General features: G+C 32.5%; 1 protein-coding gene across 1 annotated transcript; it reads left to right on the top strand.

Annotated features, from left to right (window-relative positions):
- Nucleotides 1-1,120: 1,120 nt before the first annotated feature.
- LOC145321730 (uncharacterized) lies at nucleotides 1,121-10,875 on the top strand. Its single transcript, XM_080163281.1, has 18 exons — nucleotides 1,121-1,202; nucleotides 1,789-1,998; nucleotides 2,335-2,636; nucleotides 3,145-3,261; nucleotides 3,583-3,642; nucleotides 3,986-4,105; nucleotides 4,208-4,255; nucleotides 4,494-4,574; nucleotides 5,120-5,203; nucleotides 5,470-5,614; nucleotides 5,793-5,839; nucleotides 6,625-6,703; nucleotides 7,021-7,146; nucleotides 7,503-7,596; nucleotides 7,794-7,835; nucleotides 8,634-8,734; nucleotides 9,361-9,479; nucleotides 10,050-10,875. The coding sequence occupies exons 1-18, from the start codon at nucleotides 1,190-1,192 to the stop codon at nucleotides 10,194-10,196; spliced, it is 1,935 nt and encodes a 644-aa protein (XP_080019407.1). The 5' UTR covers nucleotides 1,121-1,189; the 3' UTR covers nucleotides 10,197-10,875.
- Nucleotides 10,876-15,333: the final 4,458 nt, after the last annotated feature.

The following is a 15,333-nucleotide window of genomic DNA, read 5'->3' as shown; positions in this document are numbered from 1 at the left end:
TCTCATAGGTCCCGGGAAGGTTTATAACTATTTTCTTGAGGGGTGGGACACCCCCAACCCCCCAAAAAAATTTAAAATACCCCCCCCCCAAGACAATATTAAAAAAAATTTTCTTCTTAAAACTAAAATTAAAATAGTGGGGTCGACTACCCCCCTCCCAACAAAAAAAAATCCCCCCCAAAAAAAATTTTTTGTTTTCAAAGTTTTCTTTTAAATCTAAAATACGAAAAATTGGTTTGATTACACCTCTTGGGGCAAAGCCCCTAGAGACTAGGGGCGAAGCCGCTAGTTCTACGATATATAGTTTACCTATTTTACTCTTCTGCTCGTCTTTTGTCCTTGTTTGTCATGATTTCGTTTGAAAATATTTCATTAAAAAAGTACTAAATAGTATGAATTTTTGCAAAAATTATTAGCATTTTTTCATCGTTAGAAGCACTGCATCTCCATAGATGTTCTTTTCCCTCCCTCACTTTCACATGTGTATATTATGAAGGGGTATATAAAAAATTAAGTATTTACTAGTTTTTGTATCCTAACATTCCTGGGTTTTTAAGAATGTGCATAAGAAGGCCTGATAGGATATAAGTCATCATAGATTAATTATATAATTAAATTGTAATTGAGTGTTATAAAGGCTTCAAAAGTTCAATTCAATTAATTTTATAATTGAAAAGCACTTCGCTACAACGGTATAATCATCCTTGATGTTATTCGTTATAAATATTTATTAATAAAAATTCTAAAAAAAATGAACACAGACAAGCACATAGGATCAACAAGTGTAATTTAATGTAAAATGAAAACTTAGTTTTCCACTTATCAAGAATAAAAGTTACTTAAAATATTAACTATGATTTTGTATTTAAAAAAAATGTATTTTATAATAATGATTTATCAAACTTGTGATAAAAGTTTGTTTAATCAGTTTTTAGTAAATGTTAGACTTACAAGATTTTGATAATTTGAGTGAAAAGAACTCTCTTTAAGTAATGATTTACGCTCCAAGGGTGATTTTTTATATACACCATGAAATCAAACGATATACTCTATAATCTTTAACTTTCATATGGTGAATTGAAGATTTAAAAAGTTTAAATGTACCATTTATGACAGAAAATATGGAGATTTTTCAGCATCAAGCGGGGCAGGTTTTCAGCCAGTTTTCATTCCAAACTCCCAGGACAATATGGCTAATTCAGGTAATACCTTTACAAAATTAAAAGAGTAGAAGGGAAATTTTAATTACAGGATATGTAGACATTTTTTAAAAATCCTAATATATTTGTATCAAATCTATGGATCTGAATGCATAAGACAATGGATGATAAATTGATGTACAGCCTAAATGATGATAGACAAATTAAATCCTTATGTATATTGAAATTATTGGTTGAAAAGTTTGGATATTGCTAGTTTGATCCAGCAAACCAACCATTAATTTTCTAATGAATTCAATGAATGTAGTTTAAAGTTTATGTCTCAGTTTTATAATAGTTCTATATTCTCTGTATTCATTATGTTATGCATTTAGAACTGAGTTTTATCTGAAAGAATTTAAAGTATTAAATAAATAACTACGAAGTTTAGTATTTTCATTTTGTAAGAAAGAAGATTATCTTTTAAAATTTAAATGAATTAGATAATTAGACGAAAAGGTTAAATTTTTTATATAATCAAACCTACACTTTTCTCCAGAAAACTTATACATTAAGATACAATGAAATTCATATTTTTTCAGCTTTTTAAAAATAATTTAACAATAGTTTGAGAAATTTTTACATTTAGGTTTTAAATCAGCCACTGCATATGGGCACAGCAAACCATTTCAACCCTATGACCCATTAGCTGTCCAACCCTATGACCCATCAGCTGTCCAACCCTATGACCCATCAGCTGTTCAATCTCAACAGTTGTATGAGCAAAGTGTACACGCAGCAGTGTTGCCAGATGCAAATACTTATGGCCAACAGCCTGCTAATAATTTTGGAAACCAAGGTAAACTTGAAATAATAAAAGTTTAAAATTAGTATCAACAGAGTTTCTTTTAAAAATCTATAACCCACAAAAAGCAAAAGGCAACAATTTTGAATTTTTAAAAATCTTTTGTAAGTTGTTTACCCTGAAGTCTTTTTTTTCATATTCCTGACCATGTAAAATATTAATTCTAAAGTTCAAACAAACAAAAAAATCAAGCAATGACAAAAGTCAAAATCATGTTATTAACAGGAAAGCTGTTTCAACTCTCTTGTGAATTTTTAACTGTAAAATAGTTTAAATAGGTTCTTTACATTTAGATATACTTTAAATTTTGTGCTAAAATTTTTTTTGCAGGTTACACTTTTAATGTTGAAACATCCAACAACAAGGTTCAAACATCCCTTCAGTATCCACCAGAGTTGATACAATATGACCCCAATCAACACCTGCGCCACCAACCCCAACCTCCACTAGAATATGGCCATGACAGCGAGGCAAATTCTGGCAACATATTTTTCTCTGTGTCCAGTGACCTGGCCGGGAAGCATGGGGGTAGTGAACAGTTGGCTGGGTATAGTGTAGACAATGCTGCAGTGTCCACTAAGAAGCCGAATATTGAGATTGAGGATTATACTCAAGAGGCTGATGAGAGTAAGGTACGTTCAAGCAGAAGACAAGGACAATTATGTTCATACCAAGGGATGCAGTGAGTATTGGTGCAAAAATATGACGTAACAAAAAAAATTAGCCAATGAGAGTCCACTATAAATTTTACCATTGGTCAATAACGGCCTCTCATTGGCTAATTTTTTTTGTTACGTCATATTTTTTGTACCAATACTCACAGCATCATACCAAGGGGAAGGAAAATATAAATAAAACTATTGGTAGATTTAATTTTCAAACTATTACTGTACATATAAGATATTAAAAATGGCAAAATAGGCTTCAAACATTTTGCTAAGGTTAAAGTGTCATTAATAGTTTTCTTTTAGAAATTTATTTTTTTGGTGGATTTTTTTTGTGGTGGGGGACTTGACATTTCCAGGCGAGAGGGTATTCCACTCGCCAGGAAAATAATGATAAAATATTGTTTTGTCTTTCCCTGAATAGTAAAACTAAACATCCAGACCGACGGAAGATCTTCATAATTCATTTATTTAGAATGGTGACTATAAAGTATATTATGAGTATTACTATGAAGACGCCCCTCCTGAAAGTAGTCTGACCAAGAAAGATATACCAAATCCAAACCCTACTGAAACATATACATCTATTCAGGTGATTTTTTCCACTATTTATTACACTAGTCCCCAAAGCCTTATAATAACGTTTTCTTATTCGTTGGCTCAACAACCTTGGGGGCTTTTATTAAATTTTGATTGGTTGCTTTATTTAGTTTCAACCACTAATTGTAATCTACACAAGGGGTAATTTTGTGTATCATTATTGGGGATGTATAATTTATTTGCAACTGTCTTATCCCTTTAGATTCCTGGATTTATATACATTTTAGAAATTAATTTTAACAGAAAATTTTCCAATTTTATTTGCAAAATCCTTTAAATTTAAAAATATATATTTATTTTTTATGTAATAAAGGTTGTTGGAGGCGATGTTGAAAGTCCAAATCAAGGAGTAATTCTTTCACAAAGCGTTCAGGTGCAAATTTATCGCATTTGTTATTTATATATTTTTATATATATGAGTTCAGCTTTGCAATTTCCTATTTAAAGTAAAAGGATGTTTGTCTTCATTTTTGTACTGTTGAACCGTTATCATTTTCTTTACAGTTTAGCTTTTCAAAGGTCCTGGGAAGGTTTATACAGACAGAAATCGCCCCTAGGAAAAAAATGACCCTCCCCCTCAATTATTTTTTTTACTTTTTCTTATAAATACTAAAATTAAAAATAGGGGTTTAATTTCACTTCCCCCACCTCCCGTGCCCTAAGAGGCTTTTGGGGCGTAACTTCTATTTAAGTAACAATGTAAATTTTATTACAAGGATAAGCTAAATGCAGAGATGGGAAGAACTTCTGTGAATAATGTTGAAGAACAAGGAAGCACATCTACAAAAAGGATAGACACAGGAACTACAACACTTTATGATACAAGAAAAGCTCAGGTGAAGATCTTTAATAGCCACTAAAAACTATTAACATCCTTATTATACTACAGTTACAAATAAATACTGTTAGCAGGTATAAAATTGATGAAATTAATTTAGGAAAAACTGCTGCAAGATTCTGCCAGTGTTTATGAAGTAGCCTCAAAGGTAAAAATCTATTATCAAAACTAATTTAAAAAAAAAAATTATTTTGACAAAATCCAAAATTGAACTGTTAAGAATGGGTCTCCGTAGGGCTTCAGTTCTCTTCTTAAACTTTTTTTTTGTCATTCAAAAAACAGATATTAGAGTATATAAACATATATATATATATATCGTTTTGTAGTTGTCCGCGGATAGAAAAAAAATATGAATTTATGGTTAATTCACAAATATTTTTATTTAGATGCCCCCTGGTGATATAAATATAGAAGTAACTCATAAAGGAAGCCCACTGAGCCTAGAACCACAAATTGTCGGGCCTGAGGTACCAGTTAATATTTGATACTAAAGTACAAGCAAACAAACTTTACATTTCTATAAAAAATGTACCGTTCTCTTTGAGGATTTAAGATGTAAAATGTTTCCGTTTAATAGAAACTATTATAATAATAGCAAAACTAACAGGTATTTGCCTTTAACTTCTTATTTTCTTTCCATTTTTTTATATAGAATTATTGTCATTTAGAATTTAAAAACAAGACGAAGCCCAATCTGTCCCACTTTCAGCAAGACGATTCCCTTTTCTCCCATCTCCTTTGAAGAGATTTTCTTTCCCCCCCCCTTCCCTTTTTCTTTTCCCTTTGTATGACGTCATATAGGAATCGTCTTGCTCAAAAGTGGGACAGATTGGGCTTCGTCTAAAAACAATTTTGTATGCTGGAGCTTTTTTAATGCCTGTAACAAAAATGACGTCATATGGCCTGCCATTGGTCTGGTCATTTGTATTGTATAACGTCATTTTTTTATTATGGCCTATGAGCTCCTTCTTAGACTTCTTTTGATTCTCTACTTATGGATATTAAATTTTAGGTTCTAAACTCTGGAACAGATTCTGGACCTGAAGTAACAATAACAAAAGAAAGTGTAATTCCCACTAATATTCTTAATTCTATGGTAAGATATTTTTTTAATTGCGGAAAAGAGAAACTGTCTTGAATCTAAAAGAACAGTGGACGATAAAATGACCTACAACTCAAAATCATGGATAGAAAAGTATGTACACTAATAAACCACTAAAGCTTTTAATTAAACAAAGGGCAATTTTACCCCTTTCTGACAAATTTATCCCTGGTCTAGTAGTTCAAGGACAGACAAAAAGACATCATACTTACTTTATATCAAGAACCAAAATTAACCAACAGAATCATTTTGAAATTTAGGTTACACCCAAAGTGACAATAACTTCTGAGCAAGTTCTTCCCGGGCTTTCTGGTGTAGGTGGCCCTGCAGGGGTGGGTGGTGGCCCCACAGGGATAGAGGATGGACCAACCTACACTTATGAATATGTTTATGAATACGAGGAAAGTTTGAACATTTTTTTGATATCTTAATTTGCAGTTCAGCAACTCTTTATTGAATGCTCTTGACTCTGTAACTGCTAATATTAAATTTTTTATTCTTACTGTAATATTTATTTTTTTGTGATTTCTCTTGTGAGGGTGGTGGTACTCTCCCCCCAAATAATAGTTATAAACCTTCCCAGGACCTTTGAGAAGCTACACTGTGAAGGAGAACACGATCGGTTCCTTGGTTAGCGAGATCCTTCGGTACACACAAACAGATAGACAAAAAGACATCCTGTTACTTTTTTTTAATGATTATAATCGATTATTCTTTTCTTGAAATAGGTTATTTCCTTGTTACAGCTGCTTTATTTGATACTACAACATAATATTTATTGGACTTAATAATCAGGGAGTAAGGGAGGGCCAATGGGCAATTAATTCAATTTAAGAGTTTTCGCTGAAAGACCATGAAATCCAGATTTATCCAGAAAATGTGTTAAGGAAATTTTAAAGGGGGTGTTAATAAAACTTAGAAAACTAGAAAATAAGAAAAAAGTTCCAAGAAAAAAAGCATTCATTTGAAAATTAGATTACCAGCACATCAGACTGGCGTAACCATTCTGTAATTAATTACTAGAAAAATCATCCCTGGAACCCGTTCAACCTCATAGCCCTACAACCCCAAATTGTAAGAGTTCTTAGATTGTTTATTACACAAATATCACAATAAAGTTTTTATCTATGAAATGATATTTTCTGTAGGAAAAAATTTGTAAATCAGCAATCTCATAACAAATTAAGTTTATTGATACTCGTCTGCTATATTCAAAACTAACATTGCGAGTTCGCGGCATTTGTTGCACTAGTACTCAAAGTCAGTCAGATCCTGCTAAATTCTAACTCATTCCCTTTAAGCCAGTACCAAAAGTCTGAGCCTCCTAAAAATTGTATATTCGATCCATTGTCCCCTCCCATACTCCCTGCTTAATAATCCTATTTGAAATAAAATAAAATGTTTAAACTTGATAGGACGATTATTACGATGATGAAAATGGTGAGAATGAGATAACGACAAATGGGCACCAAATGATATCGCCAGTAACACCAGGTTAACTTTGATTATATCAATTTTAATCACTAAATTGTTGAATTTTTGGGGGTGGTGGAGGGGTGGAGGTTATACAGTTATCGTTTAGCATACAGTGAACTTTTTAAAGTCTTAAATCTCTCCTAAAATGGGAAGCTAATGTAAGCTTATTTTCATTCATAATATCACTATTGTGATGTGTAATATGTTTCTTGATAATGTTCCTTTTTCTAATATAAACAGTAAGGTTTCGTGATTTTCTAGTAAGATAAAAATTTAATCATATGTATGTTTTTTATACTCACAAAAACTCTATAAATCTTTTGTTTATTTTTTAGGTAGCAATAAAGTTGAAGGTTCAGAACCCCAAGCAAACTATGTTTATAGCAGCAATCCTGTAGAACAACTCACTAGCAACTCTTTGTATGCTAACCAACCAACTAGCACTAGGAGACAAGATATAGGTAAATATACTCTTTGTATGCTAACCAACCAACTAGCACTAGGAGACAAGATATAGGTAAATATACTCTTTGTATGCTAACCAACCAACTAGTACTAGGAGACAAGATATAGGTAAATATACTCTTTGTATGCTAACCAACCAACTAGTACTAGGAGACAAGATATAGGTAAATATACTCTTTGTATGCTAACCAACCAACTAGTACTAAAAGAAAAGATATAGGTAAATATACTCTTTGTATGCTAACCAACCAACTAGTACTAGGAGACAAGATTGGAAGGATGATTCCAACATATCTAAACTTACTTGAATAAGTAAATTTCTGGCAAATTTGCCTCATTTTTATTTTTTTAGGATATCTGACTGGTGGGGATGGGGGAGGAGTGAGACAAGGTCCCCTCCTCCCAGAAATGGGCTACACACCTCCAACTCCATTTCCAGCGTTCAGGTAAATACCACGGATACAGGGATAGGACAAAGAATGATAAATTGTACTTTTTTTAATATTTAAGCGGAGAATGATTTGTATATTGAAATGCTAAAAATTTTGCAACATCAACAGTTTGTATTAAGTGGATTTTTTAGTGTGATAGAATAGATATTTCAAAATTTTGTATCTTTGGCTAATTTTATTGTATTTCTTAGATCTACATCAGTGGGTTATGACGATGCCTATCTAAGTAACAGGTAAATAAATTGATATGTTAATACTTGTACATTTTCATGTTCTCTAGTAAAGTGGAACTCGCAGCGGGTTAAAAATCACGAACCTCTTTACCCCATCCTCTTTCACTCCTACTGGATGGACGAAATGACCAAGAAATGAGTTCCATGCTAGCAACCAAAATTGTCGACAATTTTTCCTTGTCAATATCCATGTATATACGATATCCATTGGTACAAATACAAATAAATAAGAAAATTTTGCTTTAGTGTTCATATTTTTATACCTGATGATATTTAAAACAAGGATGACAACATCCATAAGTAGCTAAGCTCAAAAAACATGGAAGAACATCCAGAATGAACTATAGAGTATTTAAATACAAAATAAAAATTTATATAAATCACGAAAGTTTGCAGAATTTGAATTTATTTGATCCTTGAAAATTTTAGACTTTTATCTTTAATAGGAATCGAGAAAATCATGAAAACTTAAAAATCTAGGAATCGATCTAGCACCCCAATTAATTGACATATCGCAATGAAACTGTGAAGATATGAAGAATGATAACTTATTTAATCCCTAAAAAATTCAACTGTCTATCTTTTATAGGAGCCGAGTACATCACTTTTCCCCTAAAACGTTTTAGACATACATACAGACATACAGACGGACATTTCAAATTCAAATTATAGAGTAGCTTCGCTACTAAAAAAAACTAACTCTAATTTGATTTAATGTTAAAATAACAATACTTTGAAAATTTAGCTTTTTTCATAAAAGCCAAGCGTCTGGGAATATAATCGAATTTGTTAAATTAGGCGTGCAGAAATGGCGGTGGATATGATGTATGGTCGACAGGGCCGGGCCAGATCTTCCACAATTTCTAATCCGGGACTCGTACCAAGAACAGCCAGGACAGGTATAATATATCATTCTCATTTTTTTAGGATTTTAAACAGGTACAGATTTTTGTTAATTTTAAATTATGTCATTGTCTACCTACCATGAATTTGAGGGGTGTGTCACGGTAAACAAGGTTAGGGGTCCCCCCCCCCCCCTAAGAAAAACCCTCTGCAAGCCACTGCGTAAAACCCTCTACTTTAAATTTCTTACTGCATCTACACATGCCCATGCATAGTGGATTTCTTAATTCATTTTAAACTTTGACTTTGTAAAGCAACAATATTTAAAAAGCTATTTTGAAAATAATAGTTTAGAACTATCCTATCCTATTATATAAAGAAGGAAGCGTTTTTTGTCTGTCCCGAAGGATCTCGTTAACCGCTAAACCGATATTGTTCTTCTTTACAGTGAAGCTTCTTATAGGTTCTGGGAAGGTTTTAAACTAATTTTGGGGAGGGTGTCTTCTTCCCCTCCCCCCCAAAAAATATTTTATTACTCTTTTAAATCTCAAATTTAAAATGGGATTAGGTCAACTTTTCCCTCTCCTACCTTAAGAGATACTATAGCAGATCCATGGTCCAGAGACAACCTGGATAATATGCCAGTAATTATTCTAAAAATTATTTATCTATGCTTATTTAGGAGATACTATAGCTGATCCATGGTCCAGAGACAACCTGGATAACATGCACTCAGATGTTGACAACCACGCTGATAATAATGTTGAACTTAAACAACTTGATCATTCTAATGGAAATAAGGTATATATCTCATTAATAAGCATTAAGCACTTTAGAAAGATTTTAGGGCTAGGCAGCCGCAGACACTTCTATTCAAGTATTAAAGCAAGTATTAGCAAAAGGGTATTCCCTCTCAGCCGCGCGGCTGCTGACCCATGGGATATTTTATAAGATTAAAATTTCTGGCTTGAATTGAAATTATCAGAAACCCGTCATAGGTAGAAATTTTAGTGGAGGAACAGACTCCTATGTTTAAATCAGAATTTTCTACCAGTTTAGAAATTGAGAAAAAAAAATTGACTTCAATGTTGAATAACTTAATTTTCTAATTACTTTTATTAAAGCAAGTTTACTTTTTGATAGAATTTTTTAATACACAAATTTTTCGACTTATGCAAGGCGTTTGATTGAATGTTTCGTCGACATGCATAAAAGCTGACTGATATTAGACAATTTATTGTCTCACATGAAAATGAGTTTCATAAAACTCTTTTAGAATGAATTTGAAAAAAAAACTTTGTTTCTCTTAAAGATTAAAAAGTACAAATTGTTCTCTATTACGTAATTTGAAAATATTTTTTACATTTTTAGGATTCTGGTTGGTATTACGATCAGTACAATACAGTTGCGGACAGTAAACATCCACCACACAGTAGGGGAGCTGCTCATACAGTTCATACCAATAATATCATCTTTACTATTTCAGTGATATTTGTGATTACAAATTACTTTATTTGAAACAAGTGGATATGCCCATAGTGGCCTCTAAGGGCACTTGAGAAGGCGATAGTTGAATTTGATCACCAAATTTTTTTTACTTTATTTGAAATTGGAGCAAAAAAATGTAAATTCAGAATAGATAATTTAGATCTCATAATGGTAAAAAGGGCAAACAACAATTTTTATAGGTAAATCATTTCTTGGTTTCAAAATTTAATATGTTTTCTAATTTCAAAAAACTGAAGGCATTTTCTCGTATTCATTCAAATCTGGTGGATAAGAACCGGTTCTCATCCATATGAAAAAATATATGTATTATATCCAGCTTTCTACGAAATATAAAAATGTACAATCATAAGATTAAAAACCATTTTTTTTAGCCTATGCCTTCGGCACCTTGGGGCTAAAAAACTAGTTTTAATCTTATAACTGTACATTCTATATCCGTGGAAAGCTGTTTATAATATGATGCGAAAAAAAACTATTATTGTATATTTATAAAAAATGTTTTACTTGATTTGACAATATAAAATAATATCTACATACAAGATACAACAAAAATGCATCCAGATGAAACAACAAAATTTCTCCCCTCCCCTAACCTACCTTATATTATTTGCCAAAACCCTTACCTATTTACCAAACACTTTAATTAAAAATTTACCGATTTTTAGGTAGATTTGTTTGATTAGCTAATTTGATCACAAAATTACATACGAAAACATTAGTTTTCAAACAGATTTCAATGCATAATTTTTATATAATAAAATTAAAGAAAGAAAATGTATATCCTCTTTTCATGGTAATTTGGCATTAAAAAGGATATCCAAAGAACCTTTACCTTTCTTCTTTTTTCATCCTTGTTAAGGGAATTACTTTTTTTAAGGAACAATTTTCTCCCACCAAATTTACATAGAAACAAGCATTCAAGAATTGATAAGCATTAAATGTTGATACAGTCCTTTGAACCAAACAATCGACTACCCCTTTTCTGGTAGTATTTTTTTTCAATGGGGCGGATGGACTATCCTTTCCCTTTTTTACCTAACCTAACCTAAAATTATCAGCAAATCTAAAATTAAACAAAAAAGATTAGTTTTTGATTCAAAAAATGCCAATAAAAATTGTCAATTTTGAAATTATCCTAAATAAAAGTTTTTTGATGTCCCTAACTGTAAATAGTCTAAATAGCTTTTTTTTCATAACAAATACATTATTATTGTTTTCTTAGGTTTCTGTTATTTATAGAGATAAGATATTATAATATGTTTTACTAGAAAAATATCATAATAATATTTCAAGAATGTATTCTTATGTACAGTAATTAGTTAAGTTTTATTTTTATATTTTTGTACAAGTTTGTTATAAAAACTGTTGATGTTATAATGTTTTTTTTTGCATATTTTATTTTAGTGTATTGTATATTTATTTGTATTTATCATTACAAATTTTAATAAATAGTTTTTGTAGAATTAGTTTATCTTTTTGTAAATGGTTGGTAATTTGATTTTTTGGTAATTTAATTATCGCTTGATATTACTTTAAATTTTGCGTTGTTAATATATCAACATTAAAAAATCGAATCAAGGATTACATCATCCACAAGTAGCGAAGCACATGCATCAAAACCATAAGTGGACAAACTGACAGCATGTTAAATAACAGATGTTTAATTGTGATACAAAAAGAGAGAGAATATGCGACAATTTATTTTTAAATCACGAAACCTTTACAAATAAATAATTGTTTTATTTGTACAGCCGAGAAAAGCACATTTCACTTACAGCCCTATGAATTAACAGACAGACGAAAATATCATGAACATAAAAGCATTTTATCCTTATAATAAAGTAACAGGATGTTTGTTTTTTTGTCTGTACCAAAGGATCTCGCTAACCGCTGAACCGATCGGGGTTCTCCCGGGAGGGTTTATAACTATTTAGGGGGAGGGTACCACCACCCTACCAAGAGAAATCACAATTTTTAAAAATATTCTCGTAGAGACTTGAACGCAATATAGACATTGGAAAAAAAAAGTAGAAATTGGTTTTGGGATTCAACTCCCCCCCTATTCCTGTGACTCTAGGGGCGGATCTACTAGTGTTGAATATTGTATTAATGAAAACTAACAACATTGTATGTTAACACAAAGCTTACATATTAAGAGAGATGGTTGGAAGCATAGACGTCCAAGGGGGGGGGGGGTAATGGGGCGATTACCCCCCTCCAAATGAATTTGGGGGTAACGTAGGCACCCCCAAAAATTTTTTTATTTTACCCCCCCCCATTTAAAATTTACCCCTACCCTGGGGGTGCCGTAAGCACCCCCAACCATTAAGGAGGGGGTATTTACCCCCCCAAAATAGAAAATCTCTAACAAAAAAAATTTTTGCGCGCTTCGTGCGCATTTTTAATACTAAATTTTTGATAAAATTTAAATTACCCCCCCAAAAAATTTTACCCCGGGGGTAAATTTTAGGGGGGGTAAACAAATTTTACCCCTGCCAACAGATTTCAGGGGGGTAATTACCCCCCCCAAGCAAATTTTACCCCCGGGGTAAAAATTTTGGGGGGGGGTAAAAAAAATTTGTGGCGCGCTTCGCGCGCCATTTCCCCCCCCCCCCCAAAACCGAATTACCCCCCCCTTAAAAATTTTTTACCCCCTCCAAAATAAAAAGCTTGGACGCCCCTGGTTGGAAGGGAAATGAACGGATAAGACAATGGCCAATAAATTGATATACATCCCCAATGATGACACAAAATTACTCCTTCTCTAGATTAAAATTCGTGGTCGAAATTTTGAACACTCAACTTAATAAACCAACCAATTAAAATTATGTAAAAGTATCCAAAGTTGGTAAGCCAACGAATAAGAAAACGTTCTTATAAAACTTTGGGGACTTATGTAATTAATAGCCTATTGTCCCCTCGTTCTCTTTCTCTCTCTCTCTCTCTCTCTCTCTCTCTTTCTCTCTCTGTCTCTCTCTCTCTCTCTCTCTCTATCTCTCTCTATCTCTCTCTCTCTCTCTCACTCTCTCTCTCTCTCTCTCTCTCTCTCTCTCTCTCTCTCTCTCTCTCTCTCTCTCTCTCTCTCTCTCTCTCTCTCTCTCTCTCTCTCTCTCTCTCTCTCTCTCTCTCTCTCTCTCTCTCTCTCTCCCTCTCTCTCTGTTTGAGAGGGATGGTTGGTTATGGACTATTGCATTCTATTTTCTTTATTAACATAAATCTAAAAATTCCTTCTGCAAGTTTGAAATTATTTTGGTAATGATATGGCAAAACCATGAAATGTTCAGTCAACTTTGCGAGTAAAAACAATTATATCACAAGCAGCGCAGCATTTCATCACAAGATACTATCATCCTTATATAAAAGTAACAGGATCTTTGTCTTTCTGTACTGAAGGATCTCGTTAACCGCTGAACCGATCGGGTTCTCCTTAATAGGGTAGCTTCTCATAGGTCCTGGGAAGGTTTATAACTATTTTGGGGGAGGATACTACCACCTTCCCAAGAGAAATTACACAAAAAATCGGGAAAAAATTGTCGCGCAGATACTTGAACAGAACAATTATATATTTGAAATAAAAAAAAACATTTAAAGTGCCACTAGAGGCCTCTAGGGGCGTAGCCGCTAGTCATTATAAAAAAGAAACAGGATCTTTGTCTGTCTATACCGAAGAATCTCGCTAATATCTTAACTGATATAGTTCTCCTTTACAGTGTAGCTTCGCCTCAACTGCCCATATATGCCTCAAGAGACGTAGCCAATATTTTTACTTTTCAGAGGAACATACAGACATAAACAGTAAGTCATAAAGTATCTTTGCGGATCTGAAAACATATTTTTATGTTTTCTCCAAATAAAAATTAAAATGTAAAATTGTAATTAATGTTTGAAAATATTTATGATATCATTGTGGCAACATTTGTCTTTTATTTGTTATCAAACATTTTTAAAAATATAATGTTTTCCTTATTTTAATAGACATTTAAATCAGGGTGAGATGGGACATTGGGCTGTTTATTACACTAATCCCCAAAGTTCTATAATTACGGTTTCTTATTCATTGACTGAACTACATTGGAGACTTTTACTGAATTTGATTGGTTGATTTATTATGTTAGGTGTTTAAACGTTTCGAACACTAATTGTAATCTACAGTAGGGGTAATTTTGTGTAGCATCATTGGGGATGTACATCACTTTATTGGCCATTGTCTTATTACTTTAGATCTCTGCTTTAAAACATTTTAACGAACGTATCTCAGACTTTACAGATTTAATTTTACATTTTTAAAACAAGGATGACAACATCTATAAGTAGCGAAGATCAAACAAATCTGGGATAGAGAGACGGACAAAGTGAGTTATATATGTTCATATTTTAAATTTTGAACAACTTTGCTTTTATAAAGTTCTTCATAAAACCACTCCTGAAGGGAGTTAATAAATGGCCATTTTTATCACTTGCTTTGCAAAGGTCACGAAAATTCAGCCTAAAATAAATCATACATAGAGAGGTTTTAAGAAGGACTTCATAAAAGCAAAGTTGTTCAAAATTTAAAATAAATAATATTTGCTTTTCTTGTCATGATTATGCGGCAACTCCTAGCGGGTGAAAATTGAACTTGAAATTTTCAAATCTAATTTTCTCAAAAAGCCCCCGCTGAAATATTTTGGTTTTACCTGGAATCATCATGGTTTTATGTCTATTTTCACCATACATAGGTCCAAGGGCTCGGCACTTACTTTTGTCTTGATTCAATTCTAGCCCACAGTGCAATATATGCCTATTGTAGTATAAATGATAGACCGACAGACGAAGTAAGTTATAGGCTCTTTAATCTGCAGTGTATCTTAGATAGCAGCCAAGAAAACACCTCTCCCCCCTCCTTAAAAAAGTGTGACGTATGGGCGGACAGACGAAGTGAGTGAAAGAGTAGCTAAAAAATTTCTAGGGTTTAGACTTTAATTTTTTTATACTTAGGGATATAAATTACAGTTACAGTTAGTGGTTGAAACGTTTTGACACTCAACTTTATGAAGCAACCAATCAATACTCAATAAAAGTTACCAAAGCTGTTGAGCCAAAAAATGAGAAAACGTTATAATCAAACTTTGGGGACTAGTGTAATAAATAGCCCAAATGACCCCTC

This window comes from Acartia tonsa, chromosome 6, assembly GCF_053477335.1.
Source record: "Acartia tonsa isolate MP-2025a chromosome 6, ASM5347733v1, whole genome shotgun sequence".
Taxonomy (NCBI): Eukaryota; Metazoa; Arthropoda; class Copepoda; order Calanoida; family Acartiidae; genus Acartia; species Acartia tonsa.
This window is presented reverse-complemented; position numbering and strand designations above follow the sequence as displayed.

Bases quoted from the DNA above. Each gene is read 5' to 3' on its own strand.
- LOC145321730 (XM_080163281.1), top strand. The intron at 5,840-6,624 runs GTTAGCGAGATC...TAAACTTGATAG, and splicing joins AGAACACGATCGGTTCCTTG to GACGATTATTACGATGATGA. The intron at 7,147-7,502 runs GTAAATATACTC...TTATTTTTTTAG, and splicing joins CACTAGGAGACAAGATATAG to GATATCTGACTGGTGGGGAT.